At 35.0% G+C, this 21,949-nt stretch overlaps 4 protein-coding genes across 5 annotated transcripts; 2 read left to right on the top strand and 2 right to left on the bottom strand.

Moving 5' to 3' along the window:
• Positions 1–1,025: 1,025 nt before the first annotated feature.
• Positions 1,026–1,529, bottom strand: LOC114740255 (vegetative cell wall protein gp1-like). The gene has a single exon (XM_028928375.1). It carries the CDS (start codon positions 1,527–1,529, stop codon positions 1,026–1,028), a length of 504 nt encoding a protein of 167 aa, XP_028784208.1.
• Positions 1,530–4,300: 2,771 nt separating this feature from the next.
• LOC114740232 (pentatricopeptide repeat-containing protein At2g15690, mitochondrial-like) lies at positions 4,301–6,561 on the top strand. The gene has a single exon (XM_028928353.1). It carries the CDS (start codon positions 4,366–4,368, stop codon positions 6,226–6,228), a length of 1,863 nt encoding a protein of 620 aa, XP_028784186.1. The 5' UTR covers positions 4,301–4,365; the 3' UTR covers positions 6,229–6,561.
• A 6,266-nt stretch (positions 6,562–12,827) lies between these two features.
• On the top strand, positions 12,828–18,082 carry LOC114740226 (guanine nucleotide-binding protein subunit gamma 2). 2 transcript variants are annotated; one of them, XM_028928347.1, is made up of 5 exons: positions 12,828–13,389; positions 17,191–17,243; positions 17,546–17,590; positions 17,678–17,777; positions 17,963–18,082. In XM_028928347.1, exons 1-4 carry the CDS (start codon positions 13,255–13,257, stop codon positions 17,760–17,762), a joined length of 318 nt encoding a protein of 105 aa, XP_028784180.1. In that variant the 5' UTR covers positions 12,828–13,254; the 3' UTR covers positions 17,763–17,777; positions 17,963–18,082. The 2 variants fall into 2 exon arrangements, with proteins under 2 accessions (XP_028784180.1, XP_028784179.1); XM_028928346.1 differs by having other exon boundaries at positions 12,832–13,389; positions 17,678–18,006.
• Positions 18,083–18,217: 135 nt separating this feature from the next.
• On the bottom strand, positions 18,218–21,823 carry LOC114740225 (ADP-ribosylation factor-like protein 5). The gene is made up of 3 exons (XM_028928345.1): positions 21,674–21,823; positions 21,100–21,301; positions 18,218–18,810 (listed from the first exon to the last, which is right to left on the bottom strand). Exons 2-3 carry the CDS (start codon positions 21,289–21,291, stop codon positions 18,451–18,453), a joined length of 552 nt encoding a protein of 183 aa, XP_028784178.1. The 5' UTR covers positions 21,292–21,301; positions 21,674–21,823; the 3' UTR covers positions 18,218–18,450.
• Positions 21,824–21,949: the final 126 nt, after the last annotated feature.

Below are 21,949 nucleotides of genomic sequence, written 5' to 3'. Positions count from 1 at the left end.
AATTTGTAAATTGAAAACACATGAAAAAAATGAGTTCATCCGTCAACCTACCAGCTTTCCTCAGACAGGCTCAGATTGGCAAAACACCAACACGCCCACATACAGACTTCTGCAGCCCGCCCTGCCGCTAGCTTGATCCGTTGTGATCACCTTTCTTAGCACTATTGCGTTGTGTAACATCATAAAATATTTAAACCTCAAGTTTCCTCAACAATTCACGATAGGCCTTCTGTCACCTTCATCCCCTCAAAGTGATGAAAAATAATGGCAATACCAGCCTAATTCAGATTTTTAAGTACCTAGGAACGACAACTCCGTTAGACTTGGTCCTCATTTTTTAACAGAAAAAGTCACTGAGCCTTATGTATCTGATGCCATCCTTATAGCTCTCTCCAATGTCCCTAACACTTTCGTTGGGATTTAGACCATGATACTAAAACACAGAACAACATCTCTGTTTCTGTCTACCTCTGCGATACCAATCATCCGATGTAGAATTACGCAACCACACTTTCTTTTAAGAATTGTCTCTCTAGTGGCAATTAACCTGCAACCCATGTCCAGAGAAAATGCTCTTCTGACCACCCCTGAACTATATTTTAACTATAGTTAGGTTATAAGCAGGTTTGCTTTCGCTCCTTCAAGTTTTACAATGAGATTGTCAAATTCCAAATCTCCTTCTATAAAGAAAAAGTACTATGGTTCTTTAATACTCCTTAAACCCCTCAACTTCTGAATTAAAACCATCTTTTACAGAATTATATGTCCCCATGTGGATCCCAGCCAAGCTAACCTGATCTCTCCTGTTGCCTAAAGAAATTAATGTAATCCATTTGCGAACATTTTTTTTTTCCAAATCGATGCTTAATATCGTCATTTTTTTTGGTTCCATCTCTCATTTTTTTCCTTCGAAACGAGAAAAAGCAATTTATCTTTCGGATTTTGCAATCTAAGATCATCAGAACTAGGAAAAAAAACAACAATGCTTGATAAAAAAAACTTCGAAAATTTATAAATACGTTTCCCTACACTATTATTTGAGGCCCTTCAGGGGTCGGAGGCGGTGAAATATCCGGCGGGGTCGAAGGCGGTGGAACGATCTCTGGTCCAGGTGGCCGCGGAGGGGCAACATCTGGCGGCCGCGGGGGCATAGGAATATCAGGCCCGGGCGGTGACAGCGGAGGCTTTGGCCCCTCTGGCTTTGGCATCGGATTCGGATTATTAGGCACAGGATTAGTCGGAGGAGGATCCACGATTATCTCAGGCGGAACGCCGGGGTCAGTTTCCGACGGATCCCGGTTCGGACCAACCGGCATTTCTTTGGGAAAAGACGGAGGTTCAGTTACGGGCACGGATGGAATCTCCGCCGGCGGGTCGCGGGCGGTAGATAGTGCCACCGGCAAAGGCAGGGGCTTTGTCGGCATATTGGGAAAGAAGGAACAAGGAGGTCTTGAAGTGATGACGACGGAGTTTGGAGTTACGATTCGCTTGAGAAAGGAAGAGGACAAGACTGAAGGAATTGAAGCCATTGTTACTTTTCGTTCGTAAAACTCTGTAAGACAAGTTTAGCGCAAGTTCTGTGTACCAGCACCACGCATATATACACACACATGCGCGGGATCCATAGATATATGTGCATGTGTATATACACACACACTCGCATATATGTGGGGGTCTATATATATATATGTTATATGTATGTATGCGAGCGATCTGTAGAAATATAGAGTGTCCAGCGCAAAAAGCATTTCGCAGCTTAATGCTCGACACTTCGACACGTTGCATACTCGCATGCTCTTCACTCCAGCTTTGTCAGTCATGGGTTTATATATATATAAATATATATACTTCGGTCTTAAATATAAAACTTTTATACTATAATGTGTATAAGGGTTTTATATCTAGGACCGGAGTATATATATATATATATATATGTGTTCCATCTGCTCACTTTAATAAAATATAATACGAGAGCCAGTTATGGGATTGAATCTGATCTTTTATTTCAATCAAGTTTATTTTTTATTTTTTTAAAAATATTTCTATTAATTGTAAAAGGTTCCATAAAAAAGTATTTTAATGCACATGATCAAATATAATACTTCTCCAGTCCTAAATATAAGACATTTATACACGTGTGTATAAAGGTCTTATATTTAGGACCGCAGAAGTAGTTTATAAAAATAAACACACATTTATGTCATATAATCAACTTAATTAATTTTTTAAATATTCTCAAATTAATTATTTAGCATTTATATTAATTAAGCATAGGAGGTAGTACTACTTAATAAAGCTAAATAAATAATTTAATTATAACATATATTATATAATCTCTATAAAATATTTATTTATATATCATTAGGTTGTATATTAATTTATAAGTTAAGTAAATTCTTTTAGAAAAAAAAAGATAAATATGAATACTTTAAAATAATTTTTTTAGCTTTTTTTTTCACACCCTCTCTCATTTTTCTTTCATTTATTATAAAGCTACATTTAGAAATAAAAATATATTTCTGATATATTTATTATGTTAATTAATTTTAACTGATTTTTTTGTTATATGCAAATAAATTATTTGAAACTTAATAATAATAATAAAAGGGAGTAAGAAGTAGAGGCAGTGTGTGGATCATAAGTAGACAACAAACAACTTAATTTGAATTTAGCCTCCTAATTCTGTAGTGAATTTTTTCGGGCCAAAAAAATAATCTGTAGTGAAATTTTAGATTTATTTGTTTTTCAAATAAAAATAAATAGTTACAATGGTCCTTGAATGATATTTTTCCTGCCTAGTTTAATTACATCTCCTTGAATGATTTTTTCTCCATGCTTAATATAAGAACTACTACTTTGGGTCCTTAATATAAAACTATTTAGAATTTTAGTTTAATCCCAAATATAAAATCATAATTTACTTTATTTTTCATATTTATTTATTTTACTAAAATAGTTCTTATAGTAGTTGTATATGTTAAAGGTTACATCAAATCGTAGTTCTAGTTAATACATTTAATTAGCAAAAGTATTTTAGAAAAAAACAATGCCTATGTATTAAAAATAACTAACTTAACTAAATTTCTTAATTTATTCAAATTAATTAATTAGCCCTTATATTAAGAATTGAGAGTGATATATAACTAATTTGAAGATACCATGAAAATTAATTAAGTTATTTATTTGTCACAAATTTGTTGTAACCTCTCTAAATTATCCTCTTTATCATGTGTATTGAGTGGTTGAAAATATCTTTAATAAAATCTTATAATCAATGAAAATATTTTAGAGTAAGATAATAGACAAAGTGATTTTTTTTTTGGCCAAAAAATTTGTTTCCATATCATTCAAACACAAAAGAGTACATAAACACCAAGAAGTTGCAACCCAACAAAAGAAGGCACTGCCAATGCCCAACAAAGGTGTCAATAAAACACCAAAGAAAGTAGAAACTAGAAACTACACCCTCCGAGTGAACAATCCAAGCCAAGTTCTAAATTAAATGTTAAACTAAGTGTTATATTAGGGACCAGCAATAATATTATATATATTTCCACTTCTCTTTTCTATCTTCCTTTTCATCTCACGCTCTTTTTTAGTACTTGAAATTATTTTCTTTCCCTGCCCTCCACAGCCCTATTTTAATTTTTTTCTTTTCAATATTTTAATTTCTCAAGTTATGCTTCGGAGAAAAAAATTCAACTTTCCTTCAGCAGAACTTCTGAATTAGCAATGCATTATCATTTCTTGAGGGAGCCAAAAGATTTAGGGGGAAAATATTAAAAATTATAATTCTAAACAATTTTTATATTAATTAATTTTCTTATGATCTGGTAAAAGCTTTAGCTTTCTGAAATTTAACTTTCTTAAAAATTAATACTCTTCATATTTTTATTATAAGACCTAATTAATTAATTTTAGTAGATTAAGAATTTTAATTAAATTAGTTAACATGATATGTTTTTTTAAAGCACTCTAATTATCTTCTTTAATTTCTTTTCTTCTTCTCCTACTTGATTATTGTTAAGAAAATATCAATTAAATTAATTTAAAAATTAATAAATATATAAAATAAGTCTTACATAAAAAATCAATATCAACTCTTAAATTAGATTATGTTTTACAAATAAATAAATTTACAAATTCTTGTTGAGGCAAATGTAGCGAAGTGGCATCATCTGGGTCATTCGTACAATCGAACGGCTGATATCTACAGAGTTCAGGGATCCTCAGGCCGTTGAAGCTACAGCCGATTTTATTCTCCTCCTCCTCTCATCTTTGGCTCTCTGTGTGCGAGGGTTGAGCCCAGGGTGGACAGGGTTTTGGTTACAATTCGCTCACTTCACTCGGGCATGTCACTTGGACATGGCGTCGTTCACGGTGATTCAACGTGCACGAAACACAATGCTCTCTTCCTTCCTCAAGGTACGCCATGACGTACAACCTTCTTGTTTGGTCTACCGCAATTACTATAATCAAATCCTAGGTCAAGCTCTGAGCACTTCCGCCATCCCAAATGAGTATCAGAGAACTCATGCTCATCAACCACCATCCGACCCTAGAGGTTTTCAGGATCACAGAGACCCAAACCAGTGGGACCCGCGATGGCAGGGTGGCCCTCATGTCAGGAGCTCTGAACAATCGAGCCCACTTGCCGAAAACCAGGGCTACGTTCAACAAAGGAATTCCAACTATCAAGTTAATCGTGTTCAGAACGTTGCGGGTCGATATCCTCCTAATCAGAGTCAGATTCCTCAGAATAGGGAGCATCCTGATTCAGGGCGGCAATATGCTCCTCAAGGAAACCCTAATCAATGGAATCCTCCGAATCAGAGTTATCCCCAGTATCCAGGGCCTAATCAGGTGAGCCGGCAGAACCCTAATTTTGGGCCGAACACTCGACCGAATCGATGGAACAGTCAAAACCAGGGATACCCGCAAACTGGAAGCCCCAACGAGTTTATCAGTGGGAGCCAAGGGTACCTTCAAAGTGGAAATGCATCTCAATCAGTTCCTCAATTTCAAAATCCTAATCAGTTGGGCAATCAAGTTCCTAATGAAGGGCAAACCATTGAAAGCCAATCTCCATCTTCGCCGCCTCCGTCCATTATTGATTTGACCCGATTGTGCCAAGAGGGGAAGGTTAAGGAAGCTATTGAAGTGATGGATAGAGGGGTGAAAGCTGATGCTAACTGTTTTGATACTCTGTTTGATTTGTGTGGTAAATCAAAACGTCTGGAGGATGCGAAAAAGGTCCATGATTACTTTTTGCAGTCTACATTTAGGAGTGATCTCAAATTGAATAATAAGGTGCTTGAGATGTATGGGAGGTGCAAAAGCATGACTGATGCCCGCAGAGTGTTTGATCACATGGCCAATAAAAATATGGATTCTTGGCACCTGATGATTTATGGGTACGCAAATAATACCATGGGAGATGATGGCTTGCAATTGTTTGAGCTGATGAAAGAGCAGGGCTTGGAACCTACTTCAGAGACTTTCTTAGCAGTGTTATCAGCATGTGCTAGTTCAGAAGCTGTGGAGGATGGCTACCTTCATTTTGAATCCATGAAAAGTAAGCATGGAATTGAACCAGGGGTGGAGCATTATATGGGGCTTCTAGATGTTCTAGGTCAATCCGGGTATCTTAAGGAAGCTGAGGAATATATAGAGAAGTTGCCATTTGAGCCCACAGTGGCTGTTTGGGAGAGACTGAGGGATTATGCTCGGACACATGGAGATATTGATCTTGAAGATCAAGCTGAGGAGTTGATGGTTAGTCTGGACCCATCGAAGGTTGTAGCCAATAAGATCCCTACCCCCCCACCAAAGAAGCGAACTGCAATAAGCATGCTTGATGGAAAGAACAGAATTATTGAGTATAAGAACCCTACCCTTTACAAGGATGATGAGAAGCTAAAGGCCTTGAGTGCAATGAAAGAAGCAGGATATGTTCCTGATACAAGATATGTTCTTCATGACATTGATCAAGAAGCAAAGGAGCAAGCCCTGCTCTACCACAGTGAGCGTCTAGCAATTGCCTATGGTCTTATTAGCACACCTCCAAGAACACCTCTTAGAATTATAAAGAATCTTCGAGTATGTGGTGACTGTCATAATGCCATCAAGATCATGTCCAGGATTGTTGGAAGGGAATTAATTGTCAGAGATAACAAAAGGTTTCATCATTTCAAGGATGGTAAATGCTCTTGTGGGGATTACTGGTGAAGGCTTTATAACTTCACATTGCGCTTTTTATTCCCTTTTCTCGCTGCAGCTCATTGGGTTACCAGAAAGTAGTTGTGGGCGAAAGCTTCAATACTGCCAGGGATACGAATTGAATTGTACTCTGATGTTGAATGTACTTACTTCTTCCTATGATAATCTATTTTGTCCCCCCCCCCCCTTTAATCACTTTTGTGATCTGCGCATATCCTTTCTGCTTCAACTCAGACTTGCCGTCTGCACCGTTAACCGTCATAACTCAACCTCATAGCTCGTTGTATCTCAATATTTAACATCTATAAAATTATAGGCTACAGGAAGAGTGTCTTAATTGGTGCCATTTGCATTTTTGGCCTTGTTCATATTTGCTCTTAGTTTTTATAATCTAGTCATGACTTTGTTATCTCATAGAATAGCCAAGAAAGGAATTGAGTTGGTTTTGGCAGATTATAAAACTCAGTACTTCAATGTTTTAGGGTCTTGTTTTCTAGAGCTTGAGGTCTGGTGGATAAGAGTACGTAAAGACACTGTTTTCTCTTAAACAAAGCCCATAATTGGCATAGTATATAAAAGATTTTACTGGGAAAAATATAAATATTGTTACAATTTCGCAGATTAAATAGTTGAGTAACACGTTCTGCTGCTTAATTCTGAAAACATATGCAGGGGAAAAAAAGAAGTGCTCTGACTTTATAACTCAATTCTAATAATAAGCAGATATCTTATTTATAAATTATGAACAGTACAGCTCCTTATTTGAAATTTCAAATCTTCTAGTAGTTATTCTATCTTCTATATCTCATTTGTGCATTGGTGAGATTATTGATCATCTCACCTTCTCTCTCTTAAATCCAATCTTTCACCAGGTCTTGAATTTTTATTGATTAGATTCATGTGTATTAGGAGGTGAGAGTGCTTGTTAGTGTAAGGCCTTTTGTTCTATATTCTTCTGTGCAAAGTGTTCGCATCAATCACTTAAAATAACTGTTCATGGTTCTCTATTTCTTTTATTTATCAAATGTTTGTTGAAGTTCTTCTATGGAGATTTCAACCTAAATTATAAGTTTTAAGTTGCATAACTTGGCAAAGCTTGCATACTTCTTTTCCATATTAAAACTTTAAATTACCTATAATTTTTTACTTATGATTTCAAATGAAACCTCTATTTAGATTGACATTATCTTGTCAAAACAATATACAGTATGAAAAGAGCTAGCTTTGAAGATAAATTTCTGGTACCTGCTGCTCTGTCTGCTTCACTGGTCAAGATAAGCTGACATTGCTAGTTTCAAAGGGATGCTTGTCCGTTGTAAATATATCAGGGATGTGACTAAATTATAAGCATTTTAACTTAAAGGCTTAAGGCTTCTCCACACCTACCTATACATCTAATTCTTTTTCCTATTATAGAATAGTTTGTTTCTCATGCCTTTATTTGTTTATTTTTTTTATATTTGTCAATTGTAAAATAGTTTCTTTCTCGCAGTGGCATTCTGTGTCGGTTTTTCTCCTTATGCAATGGTAGTGTGTTTTGGAATAGGACCATAGTCTATAAACGTAACGGAAGGCAAGCATTCTCTCTCTACTAGCGAGTAGTTCCATAAAAGTTTTCACCATAATGTGGTTGAACTCTGCCTCTCCATTTGTGCGTGTGGGTTCTTATGAAGAGACAATATGGTTTAGCTGAACCAGGGAGAGAATGAGGGGAGAACATTTAAACTAAAAGACTTTTGCGTGAAACTTGTTAGATTCCTGACATGTATGCTTCTCATCCCTTTAACTTGAAGATGCTTCAAACAACTACTCGTTCTCAACATTTTGAGCCACTCATATCATACGGGAAATGGAATTCACTTTCCAGATATAATGGGTTATTACTTTTGCTAATCCTTTTATCCCCTTTTTCGTATTGTCTGCGCTATTTATGCATTCATTCACATTTCAGATATAATGTGTTTTCACTTCATTGGAATGGATACAGCCATACATTCCCCATCCTTGGGTGTTAGATTTTCTATTGCATTGGGTACTGTGAGCTGTTAATTAGCCTTCACGTCAATTGCGTCTTTATGAAATTGCTTCTAATTTCAATTGATGGTGTTGCTTACCTTGAGTGCATTCATGTTTTAAGTTCTTTTTTTTTTCTGTCATGTGAAAGCGGCAAATTTTGGGCTGTAATGGTTTATAGTCTCTATTTGTTAGTTTTGATGTTTTTCATTGCATCTTATGTTGTGGACTTGAAAGACCTTCAAGTATTCCTGCATTAGTTTATGTTATTGTTTTTCTTTCGACGCCAATGATTTTATCACAATAATTGGTTAACCTGCCACAGGTAGCCACTACATCCTCTAGATAATGCAAGAAGATAAAGGATCGGATTTCAATGGGTTTCCTAGATAGGGTTATGTGGGGAATCACAAAATTGAAGGATATTTACATAAAATATATGTTGTTTTTCTGATTCTATTTGGATTATTAGGATCCAGTCTTCTTGTGGACTGAGATAAAGATATTGATTTTGTAATGCCAGTGTGGCTTTCATCTGACTTCTTGAGCTAAGAGCCTGCACATGGAATGGTAGTACTTTTGGATTATTAGTGATCGCTCATTCTATTTCCCTATTAACTTTTGTTGTTTGACTGAAATTTTATTTTACTTTAGGCTTACTTTGTATCACTGTCTGATCTGTATGTGTGCTTTATTTTGGGAACAAAGAAAACTTCATTTAGGTTATTCTTGTTCACTGTTAAGGGGAGTTTAAAAATATAGCATACTGTTGCCTGCTGGTGTTTCTGGGAAGGAAAGTGCTGCTGCCTGTTGGCCAGGAAACCCTTCTGGGGCTTGGGGAAAAAAGGATCTTCAGGAGCAGTCTGGAAGATTCTTCCCATATGGATATTTCCCCCCATTTATACGGTTAAACATAGGCACACACAAATATCTCAATGTCATACTTGAGTTTAAGACCTTATCCGGCATTGTTATTGGGACAATAATATGAAAATGATGTATAAATCATATGTAAAAGTTATACCGTATGCCTCATCATTGCAATTGTAAAAATATGATTAACCAAAATTGGGATTTCCAATTGCCGCAGCCCAATCATATGTCTATGCATGAGACTGGTGGCCAACATGGTCTCCTTATACTGTTGATGTCACATGGTGAAGACCAAAGTGCTGTCTTTGTCTGGATTGGAGAGGATTGTTGATTTTATTGTGTCAAAAGGCCTTGTTATTCCTTCAACGTTACTCCCTCCGATCCCAACTCTGTGTTTGGATGGGAAGGAAAAGTTTTGAAAAATAGAAAGTATGAGAGGATTAGACGTTTTCTTTAGATGTCGGAATAAAAATAAGAGGAAAGAAAATAAGAGGCAGAATCCACCTCATTTTCTCTGATCTTTACTCCCCAAATATAAGGCGAAATTTAAAAAAAAAAAAAAACTCTCCAAATATGAAAAGATTTTGGAAAGAAATAGCTGCCCTTCACTACGCCGGTTTCTCAATTCAACTAACCCTATCGAGTAACCAACACCACCACCACCACCTTCACACATATGAAAAATATATATTTTAGAATTATTTTTAAATACATATAATACTTTTAAATATATATATCATTTGATTCTTTTCATTTATTATTTGATTTTTAAAATACATTTTGAAACATATAAAATTATTTAATTTCAAAATATATAACAAGAAAAATATATTTCTTCAAAATTATTTGATTTTAAAATATATGCACTTGACCTAAAAGGTAAGGATAATTATCTTATATTTAGATGGGAAGAAAAAATATAAGAGAAAATAGGAGGGGAAATAGAATTTTTCTGCATCAACAAGAGAAAATGAGAAGAAAAAAGTGAAGGAGAAACAAGTATGAAACTCATGTATTTTCTTCTCAAAATTTTCTTTTTAAAAGTGGAGAAATTAAAAAAAAAAAGCATTTTTCAAAGATGTTCCAAATGAGATAACAAAAAACTATGACCTCAGTTTTTTATATGACTATTATAGTTATTGTGAAGTTAGCTCTTATTTATTTAAATTAGGGAAAATCCCCAAAAAAATCTTAAATTTTAAAATATCAAATCAGTCTTATTTACTACATTTTTAGCAATTGATTACACTTGAAAAATAAATAATAACATTTTTTTGTAGTAATTCGTGATATGAGATTTTGAAATTCAAGAGGTATCTTTATAAAAAATTTTTAAGGAGAGTTCATATTTTTCTCCTTTTCTTTTCTGTTTTTTCTCTGTTTGTTAAATTGCTAACAGAACACTAGAAAAAAAATTCAATGAATTTAGATTTATCTCATCACCAGGGGAGAAATATATAGATGTGTGTCTACATATAGTATATACACGCACGTATGCTGTGGGTTTGGGGATTTATCCAGAGTATCTGTCATAATCACCTGGGCATTAATTTGGAATTTTGAGACCAAACAAAGAAATAAATCAGATATGATGAATAAATACTGGTACCAAATAGATCAAATATAATATTAAAATTTAAAATAATCTGAAACTTATTAAAACTAGATCGCATTACTTCTTCCGAACTATGGTTAATTGTACTTATTATTTTCTAGTCAAAGAATCACTTGACTGTTCTGACATTTGACATGCATGGCAAAAATCTCAATTATTATTTTATAGGGTAAATTAATTTGAAGTTCAAATTAGCATATTATATTATTTGTCAAAAAAGTAGCATATTATGTTCTTCTTGATATAACCAAAAAAGTAGTTTCTTTTTCAAAAGAAAAAGCGAATACTTATTTAGAAAGCTTAAATACACTGGCAAAAAGCGAATTAGGATAGAAGAAAATTATGAGGAATAGGAACACTACATATATAAATATATATATATATATATTATGTTCAATTTTTAATATAAGATCCAGTTCATTAATTTAAAAAAATTAAAAAATTAACTAAATTACTTTAAAGTATCTAAATTTATTATTATTTTTCAAACTAATTTGACTTACTTATAAACTGATGATATATACTCTAATAATAAACTTAAGTATTTTAGGGGATCATATAACATGTTATAATTAAACAATTTAGTAATTTTTTTAATCTCCTCAAATTATTCATCTGAGCTTTATATTAAAGATAAAAAATAGTAATATATATGTAATTTTAAGTTGTGTTTTTTTTAGACTGACCTGAAATAATTTTTAAGAATATTTACAACCTCTAAAGGATATTATTATAGTAATATTGTTATTACTTTTTAATAATCATATACTACTCTGATTTTCAAAATAATCCAAGTTCAATTTTTATTGGAATTTAAATTGGACGAAACTCAAGTTTTTTTTTTTCACGTATAGAATTTATAGTTGAGGTCTCATTTGAGAAATATAGAATGTAAGAAACCTTAGTACTACTTTTGGTGTTTAATATAATAACTAGTTTGATACTTAATTTGTTCTTAAATATAATAACCTAATTCATTTTGCCTCTCATATATATATTTTTTTTATGGTAGTCTTTATACTGGTTGCACGTGTTAAATGTTTTATCAAATAATAGTTCTAACTAATACACATGATTAGTAAAAGTATTTTAAGAAATACAACACTTATTAATTACAAATAACTAATTTAACTAATTTTCTTAATCTATTCAGATTGATCAACTAGTTCTTATTCTGAGGACTGATAATACTTAATAACTTGTATAAATGTATTATTGTCCAATCAAATTACTTTATGTGGTTTTTTTTTTTACTATTTGCCACTAACGCTTGAAGATACTTTTAATTTGCCTTCAAATTTAAATTTTAGCTGTTCTAATATAATTACACTTAAATGTCTAGTTTTTCTTTTGTTGGCTTAATTTCTTAAGATTCTTGAATGAAATTTTCCTTGTAATCATCATCATCACGCAATGTAAAAGTAAAAAGTTAAATCATTCACATATCTTACTGTTATTTTCAAACTCTTTCTCTCTTAATTCAAAAGAATTTCAAATTCTTCCTAGGTTGCGTGCGAAAACTTCTAATTAAGTCAAATTTTAAAATTAATCAATATTTCAATACCAACATTCATAAGGTTAGAAAGTTCAAAATATTTACTACTTCTCCGATCCTTAATATAAAACCCATTTAACTAATTTAATTAGATTAAGAAAGTTAGGTAAGTTAGTTAATTATAAAAAATGTGACACGTTTTTCCTAAAACACCATAATCATCTTTCTTAATACCTCCTCTTTATCTTCTACTTGATCATGGTTGAGGGAGTATCATAAGGGTAATTTAGAGAAAATTAATAAATATGAGAAATGAGTCTTATATTTAGAACCAAAACCAACTCAGTAATTAAGTCTTATATTAAAGATCGGAGGAGTACTTATTATAAATTATCAACAATGTAACTCATTGCTTTATACCTCCCACAGTATATAAGACCCATATTTCAATAAAAAAGAAATAATTTATATTTATATTCTTTTGAAAAAGGGAAGTAGTCAAATCTTCGAATTATTATTTAAACTAAGAAATCGAGTGAGCCGCACCGCACTAACTCGGAAAAGGAGGAGAGAGAGTGAGAGGGAGGAAGAGCCAAAAGAAGAGAGAGAAAGACAAAAAAAACACAGAAAATGAGAAACGCAAAAGAAAACCAGCTTTCGACCAACACGACCCAACGACAACTCCAACAAAAGTTTTTCCTTTCGCCTAAAAAGGTCTTCTTTTCACCATATTCCTCCACAGCGAAAGTTGAAACGCCCCAACACACAACACAACAAAATTGGACCTTCTTCCATCCATATCCTCCCAAAATTCTTCTGTCTCTCTCTGTGCCCTTCAGTTTTCTGTACAAGCATGGAAACATAGATCTCTCTGTCTTTCATGCCAGACTTCATCATGGGGTCCATGAAGATTTCTGGGTCCTCCTGTTTTTGCTAAAGGATGGCTTTTTTTACTGTGAATCAGACCTCTTTTCAGTATAATCTCTCTGTTTAGTCATAGGCTTTTGAAGTTCAAGTGTGCCATAGGCTTCTTACGGAGATGCAATCTAGTGGGTCCGAATCCGCGAGCCCGATTAACCACCGGGTTCAGTTTTTGTCATCTACGGATACTAGAGGGAAGCATAGGATACAAGCGGAACTGAAACGACTGGAGCAAGAAGCAAGGTTCTTAGAGGTACTTACTTCATCATCCAATTCTGAAGTTCCGTTTATTCATGTGATTGTTGTTCTTCAGTGTGTATCTGTGTGTGATTTTGCTGTTAGAGTTCTCAGTAGCTGATCGGATGCGTTTTCGGAGTCTTTCTTGCGAAATTGATACCATGGGAAAGTTTAAATTTTTCTTCATTGTTTTGAAAATTGACTGATTACTCTCTATTGGCGGTAAAATTGATCAAGCTGCATATGATGGGTTTAACCTAGCAGTTTGGTCTGGGTAAAAAAATGCGGGTTTTGTACAAACAGCTGCAGCTTCAATTTCATCATCAACAGAGCATATTATTTAATTTGATGCCTCAAGCAGTAAAATGCTTTTAAATTTACCTTTCATATTTTCGTCCTTCCTCAATGACAAACCTAACGAATTTTAGTCATGAAGTGGCCTGAAGTTTAAGTTACCAGCTTTAGGTAAACCCAATCTTTATTCTAGCAATGTACTAGGCTTGATGTTAATTGTTGGGTAGACATGAAATACTATGGCGACGCTGAAAGCATTTTAATGATTTTGGGACTGAATTGGGGGAAAAAAAAATTTTTTGGACGATGAAATTGAAGTTTATGTATCTATCAGTGACTAATATAGGGGTTTCCTTATATGTTCTATCCGTTAGCTCTTGTCTTATGCTGCTTATAGCTGGGATTATTAATGTTCTGTCGGCTGAACTGATGAGTATGCTTTATGGATTTGGCAAAAAAAGATGATTTGGGGAATTAATATAGCGATGGCAGAGGCCTTGTTTCGTTTACTTTGTAAGGCATGCTATTGCTTTCCATGTAGCTTTGGTAATCATAGTTTTCCCCCACTAATAGAAGGTTTTCTGCAATTAATAAGATTTGGATTATTCATTATATATAATGAACAAATGAGAAATAGCTGGAAATCTTGTCTTGTGAGGGAGGAAAAAGCACTGGAGTAGAGGTCTACGGTATCAGGAGCTTAATGATTTAAGTGATGCAACTGTACCTTTGTTTATTATGATTTGCCTTTATATCTATCTTCTCAACAGTTGAGACTTGTGTCTTTGGAAGCTCTCTATTTATTTTTCCCCACTAGGAAGGTGCCAAAAAAATCCATTGATCATCAAAAATATCCCTGGAGCTCAAAACAATTATTAGGTTTGATCTTAACATAGCGTTTGAAATCTCTTACTTGGAGAAACTGGAAACACATTGAATTGTATGTTGCTTCTACAGATGTTTTCTTTCTGGCCTTTGTTACCAGCTCAAGAGAAGTATGTAGTTCTCCCACAACCTATATATCTAAACAAGAAAAGTGATAAAACATTCATATTTAATATCTACTCTGCACTGTAGCTTTGTGATCACAGGTCTCGTGGAAACTCTAGAAATGGCAGCTGCATAAAAAATTTCTAATATCCATCCTCTGTTACAACTACATTAGTTTGCTTTGTATTGATTGTGTGTGCCTGGCCAGATTGATGCCATACACAATGCTACATGGCACACACGATGACCCTTGTACTCTTCTTTACAGTAGTGATCCATGTGCTGTTAATAATTATTTAATCTTACATCAGTCCCTTAAGCTGATTGGTGCAATTGTTGATTTGCTTCCATGTTGTTCCACCAATCAGCTTGTTATTTATATCTATAAAGTATCTGTGGTAATCACGATTATGTAAACATTAAAACAAAAATGATGGAGACAATAGTCAATTATTTTATCATCATATTGAGCAAAGATTGAAATCTTGTTCGGGAATTAGGCTGCCTAGTAGAAGTCCGAATGTAAGAAAGGTTGTAGAAGTGTGGTATTGATGCATGCTCATGACTAATCTAAAATAGAACCTTTCCTCGGTGTAGTCTCCAATATACAAAGATGGAGTTGCATCTTGGTGTACAACTTCACTGCAGGGACTTGTTGTGACTATGATACTGACTTGGGGAATTTAGTTTATTTAGAGAGTTGCGTAAAGGGTCAAGTGTTTTTTGTGGGGGTGGGGAAAGGGGGAGTTTTGTTTTGTTTTGTTTTGTTTTTGATCTTTTAATTCTGTTCAACAGTCATTGGCATAAACTGAACTTCTTCTTTAGAAGATTCTATTTGGGGGGCTTGATGACTCAGGATGCTGAGCTTCCTTAGAATTAGACATGCCTCTAAATTTTTCGCTTTATTATTATTGTTTTATAGTTCGACCTGTGAGTTATTAAGGTTAGAATTTCAAGGCATATCTATTGTCAAAAAGATTGTTTGCTTAGTTAGAAATTGCGCATCAACTACTTAATATTCAGAGAAGTGGCAATATTCCCTGGTGACCTGTCAATGCCAACCTTACTTGGAACATTTTGAAACCTGTCCATAACAAACGTATACTTCTTGTTTTGATGGATAAATGTACTAGGGATACTCGAGTTCTTTGAGTTTTCTCCTGGCCTCGCAGCTTAAGCTTTTGGGATTGTTAGTACATATGTTCCCAGTCTTTGTCCAAAAAGTAAGGGTTTGCCCCTCGTTCTCCTAGTTATATTTCAGTACATTGTATGATGGGCATATGTTTTTATTCAAGCTTCAACTTAGAGAAATTTTGCAAAAGACACTGCGTTACCCCACCCTCTCCCACGTGTTCATGTATTCAAGCAGGGGATTAAAAGGTTTCTTTTATCTTTTTTCTATTCTGTTCGTTTCCACTTGGTCCTGTCAAAGAAGCAACAGTTCCAAAAGCTTACACTTCATTATACCCTTGCGGGGAGGATGGTTATTTAGTGGACAAAAATCAGGTGTTTCCTAGGGAAGCATTTTCCTTAACTGTTTCTTGGCTCCAAAGGTGAAAATTTATGGACTTATGAGTTTATTCACTAAATAAGTAGGAAATAAGTCATTCTATTTCCAATTCTTTTATACTGAGAAATGATTAATAGTATTCTTTTTAATAGTGTATACCGTTCCCTGATGACTACTGTGGTCCTTTCCGTTCCAATTTGTTTTGATTAGTTAAAACAAGTTGCTCCTTGATAGGTGCTTAAACTTGTCCGTTACACTATCAGATGTCAGTATCTCATCTGATTTTGTTTGCAATTCTTTATAAATGTGAATTCTGCACCTGGTTGAGACAGTTCCATTCATCATGACGGTCAAGTGTTGTGTCCCTGTCTGAACATCCTTCTTAAAAGTGCTGACTGTATTGATCGTTTTGAAGTGATGGGAGAACTTCTAATTTGTGACGCTTGAGCATATATATATATATATATATATATATATATTATTTTGGTGATAATGCTTGAGCATATTTTATGTTGTATGGCAATGTTCTAATAGAAAGCAGCTGCTAGGCATTACTCTCTTGGCCTTCAGTGAATGCTTGTCAGTGGAAAGTTTTATGTATGCACACCAACCCCCTCCCCCCCCCCCCCCAAAAAAAAAAAAAAATCCTTTGACGATATTAGATATGGCAATATCATATGTGAAATCTCGTTAGAGCATACCTGTATTAAAGCAATGAGTTTCTGAATGACAGAAAAATTTGCTTTGTATGCTGGTCAGGACAACAGCGAAGGTGATTGCCAAATTGCTTTCTTGGACTTCGTGTTTGTTGTTTTCATATTTCATTCACTTCTCGGGTTTTAAATTACCCCCCCCCCCAATGTGATTTTCAAATTCTGTCTACTGTTACCCGAAATTTAAGACGTCTAGGCCAACATTTGGTGTACCTTTCATGAGTGGGTTGATAGTGGTTCTTAGTCTCTTCATTGACTAACATAGGCTTTCGGAACTTGCGAGTGCTTAATCAGTATAATTTGAATGCAGGAAGAGCTTGAGCAGCTTGAAAAGATGGGCAAGGCATCTACCTCATGCAAAGAGTAAGCTTGAAAGCAAACAAGAACCTATCTGGGCTAAATAGCAATTGGGTCCCTACATTGTTAGGCTTATTTAATTTTAATTCTTAGAAATTTGTAAGTACACGAATTAGTCCCTAAAAATAATGTCAATGTACTTTGGTCTTTTTGTATGTCAAATGGAGAATGGTCTCTTTGACATCTAAAGGGTTTAGGGAACCAGACTGTTAGTTTAGTATATGTAGTATCTAATTTTGTATTTTTGTTAGTCTAAATGCTTTTTTGCCATTTTAATTATATTTCCATCTGCTGCTTTCTTTTGCCAGAATGCTGACTACTGTGGAAAAAAGACCTGACCCCTTACTCCCGGTGTAAAGTTTCTTCTCTGAACTCCTTGGTCTCATGTTATTTATATTTGATCTTTTTCCTTGTAAGCTTATATTTTCCTTGTTTAACAGAACAATTGGCCCTATAAATCCCTTATGGGATCGATGGTTTGAAGGCCCCCAAGATTCTAAAGGTTGCAGATGCTGGATTCTCTGAAGAAGATTGCTGATTGCAAGTTGCAACCATTATAGGCTGTTTGACGTTGGCCTCAACCAGCAGATTGTGGCAGCTTTACATTCTTTTTCTTTTTTCTTGTTTTACCTTTTCTTTTTTTTCCCCGGATTGGCCCGGAAAGTCTGACAGTTTTGAAACGATATTGTTTTTGGATAGTGTTCATGGAATGCTTCCTTGTGCAGATGATGATTAAAGCAAACACATAGTTTTGATGTTTGAGAGGAAAGCTTACTTGTGCAGGGGATGATTATATTACTGACTGTGAACGTTTTTTCCTCCAATGTCAATGGTAGTGTAAGGAATTCTGTAGTGCTCAGAATGAAAGAGAATGAAAGGGAAAAATAATAATGATAATAATTAAACTGTAGTTGTGAAGATGTAAAGTGATCTTTATGTTTATACTTCAAGAAAAAATTAAAATAGATGGGACGAGGAGAGACTTCAATTTCTCCCATTCAAAAAAGCCCCCATTTGAAAGGAGGGAACACATGGGGTAAATGATATTCTCCATTGCAAGTGAACAAATGGTACACAACGGAAATAAACAATCTACAAATTTGCATGGCCTTGCCGTTCAGTGTTTACTTCAATGTATAAATGATACACAGAATTTCGTCACTCATCAGAATCACGAGTCCTTGAAAAATGAAGCTCAACCTGTCTAGCTTAATCATGAAGGTGCTTTCCCGGTGACCCGGCTGGCAATCCACCCCAGGCCATCATACAGCCCATCACCAGTGAGGGCACTGCAGGCTTGTATGTGCCAATCATGATTCTTGATACTGTGTAGGGATAGGGCATCAGTGATCTCAGCAGGGGTCATAGCATCCTTGAGGTCTTGTTTGTTTGCAAATACTAGAATAACAGACTGCTGCAAATCTTCATGCCCCAGCAACCTGAAAAGTTCATCCTTCATGATGGAGATCCTGGCTCTGTCACTGCTGTCTATCACCACAATTACGGCATGAGTTCCACGATAATATGTCGCCCATGATGTCCGCAATCTTTCTTGGCCACCTAGATCCCAAACCTGCAAGGGATTACATATTGAATTGAGTAATATTTCAGCCAGTACAAAGATTTAAGACACGAACAGCACATTCAACTTATTAAAAAAAGGACCAAAAATTAAAGCATCGCTTTGTGCAGTTTGACTCAAACTTCAAATGGCAACATTTTCATGCAAATCCCTAGTGGTGCTTATTTGCACCAGCTAGAAGCGGCCACCCTATGTAAAAGCATTAAATTCGTCATCATTCAATGGCAAACGACAACTTTTTAGGCATATCACCCTTCCTATTCCAATCCCTCAACGTTTCACCATTTTTCTTCTCAAAGTTTTTTACTCTGAAAACGGTGAGAAAGTCCTTATATTCTAATTTGAACCAGGTGGTAAATCGCTTCAGTTTGGGATATCACAGCTCTAGGGATGATGTTTGTTCATTCAGCAATCCGTGACCTTTGCACTGTATGCAATGGCCAATCTTTCTGCCATAAAATCCGGTCATTTGACGCCACCACTAAGCAAGATTTAGCCAGAGTTACTTCTTCTGATTTGATATCCATTAGCTCCCAAAAACAATCGCCAAACTTAAAAATTGAACAGTGCAAAATGAGAGGCTTTCAGTCATGCAACTTGGTCAAGCCCTTTTTTTAACAAGATTTAGCCAGACTTCTATCATTCAACATCATAATCTCTTAAAAAGTTGTCAAAAACAATCATGACTATAAAGCTTTCAAAATCTTTAATCAGTGTAAACGTGGCAGATTTTAGGCAACAAAATAAGGTCATCCAGGCGATTTGTGATCATGAATTAGCCAGACTTACTTTCTATGACCTACATTAGCCCTCAAAATTGGTAACGACAATCCAGGTTATAAGTTTATAGGACAACAGAGGGAAAAGAGCACATATATTTAGCCCTTAAATCCAATCACTTGAATTAGCCAGATTTTTGCTGGCCAAAAAAAAAAAAAAAGAATTAGCCAGATTTTTTGTTTTCTAAACTGAAGTGCTAAGTGGAACCAAAGTGAAGGCTTAGGAGGTCCGACTGTCAACTTTTAAAGTTGAGATGAGTAAATTGCACAAGCCCCTAAGTTGGAAGGAGTTATGTGCATCTTCACCAAAAGAAAGAGCTAGAGAAGGTGTAAAGAGGTTGAAAAAACCCCTCCTAGACCTGGAGTAGAAGCATAGTTGTATGAGATGTTGTCAAATTCTAGGCTGACTGGGATTAATCAATGAACAGAGCTAAGTTAATGTACATGATTTATCAGCTATGGGTTTTAATGGTTTCAAGCAGGGGGGAAAAAAGGAAACATAAAAGTTCTCCAGCAGGGAGCAGTATCTGCAGGATTGTGGTTAAAACATAATACAAGAGTATTAGTTGGAAGCTCCCCAAGTCACATGGGAGCAAATTACTGTAATGCGTATGCGGGTTTACTTTCTCTCTGTGTGTGTGTTTGGGAGGCAGGGGTCCCGTGGTGGTACAAAGGAAATATAAAGTTCTTTAGCGTCAAGTCTATTTTTCTTTGTTTTGGAAGGAGCACCTGCCCACCATTAATGCATATCTGAATTTTTCTCCTCATCAATAACAATTTTTTAATCCAAAAACAAAATCATATTAAGGGTAAATAAGAACAAAAGAAATATACATGACACATAGCATATTAAGAGATGATACTATCATTCCAATTCAAATAGATAAAAACAATGACTTCATATGTGTATTCCCCTTATGCATCAACCTGATCGAAGCGGGGGCTGAAAAAACAGAATTAATAGGAAAAGGAACTTTGTACATAGTTGTTGGGCAGGTCTGGACAATGGTTACCCAATAGAAGAGTCGATTCAAATTCGCCTAAAGCACTAAAAATGTAGACGTCACAGATATTGAGATGATTTAAGGAAGAAAATCACCATCGGCTAATTAAGTATGGATGAAGCAAGAACTACGGAACCTTCACTTTGGCAAGACTTTTGTTTGAAAAAAAGAAGGTTCCTTACATGTGAATTACATCGAAGGAACTTAGCTAATTGAATCAGGGCCAAGATAAAACATAAAAATATGAAGACATATTGCCTTAACACCCTTTTCTTCCAGGAATTAGGAAAGTAAGCCGATTAACCGGAGGCAATTCTTCTAGTAAACAAGATGCAAACTTTTCCCACTACATGTGCTTTGGTTAATCATTGTCCTTCACTCATGTCTCGCTTGCTAATTATAAAGAGGGTAACACAACTACCAGTGTGAACTCACATCACAAACCAATAAAGCGAGATCAAAAATATTAAAAATAATTCAGAGTACATCTAACAAACCTCGAATCTTATATTCTTGTAGACGAGTTCTTCCACGTTGCTTCCTACGGTAGGGTTCGTAGTGACGACCTCACCCAGATGTAATTTATAAAGGGTTGTGGTCTTCCCAGCATTATCCAACCCAACAACCACAATCTTATACTCCTGGGCAGGGAATAACATGAACCAAAACTTGGATATCAATGCTCCCATCCTTGTTCACCTGGAACACCATCAAAAGATTAATCCACAAAACATATTTATTAGGATCAAATAGATCAACTACAAACCTGATTTCAGCCCCAAATTTTAAAAAATAATAATACAAATTGCGTCGTTTCAACGCCAAACTTTAGGATCGATAAAATCGCATGCATGAAAAGTGACCTCAAAAAGAAAGAAAGAAAGAAAGAAAGAACCTGAGGAGATTGCGAAAATATGGTTTTTGGTGTATATGAAAATATTAAGATGATGGGGATTCGAATTACAGAAACCCCAATCAAGACCAATAATTTTTTCGTTTAACAAGATTTGAGATCCATATAATTGTATGAACATTATTTGAAAGACGGAAAGAGATCAAAAGGTAACAAACCTGTGACCGAAGGAGGCTGGAGCAATAAGATCGCCGAGAGGTCAAGCAGCGGCGCCGGCTTTAACAGGGATAGGATTTGGCGAAGAAGGATGATGGAGTGCGAAGAAGATACAGGTTACCGTCCTCGATTATGCGCAGCGTGAGTGTTTATAGATTTTGGAGAATGAGTCCAGAGTTTGAATCCTATATGGATTTGGGAAAGAGAAAGAAAAAGATCGGAATTTGCATGGTTTTCCCAAAAAAAAAAAAAAATGTTTATCAAATAACAACCTGATG

The sequence above is a fragment of the Neltuma alba genome, unplaced genomic scaffold (assembly GCF_004799145.2).
Source record: "Neltuma alba isolate B1F8T4 unplaced genomic scaffold, ASM479914v2 tig00003082_pilon, whole genome shotgun sequence".
In the NCBI taxonomy this organism is placed as follows: domain Eukaryota; kingdom Viridiplantae; phylum Streptophyta; class Magnoliopsida; order Fabales; family Fabaceae; genus Neltuma; species Neltuma alba.
Note: the sequence above shows the minus strand (reverse complement) of the source record. Positions and strands in the feature narration are given on the sequence as shown.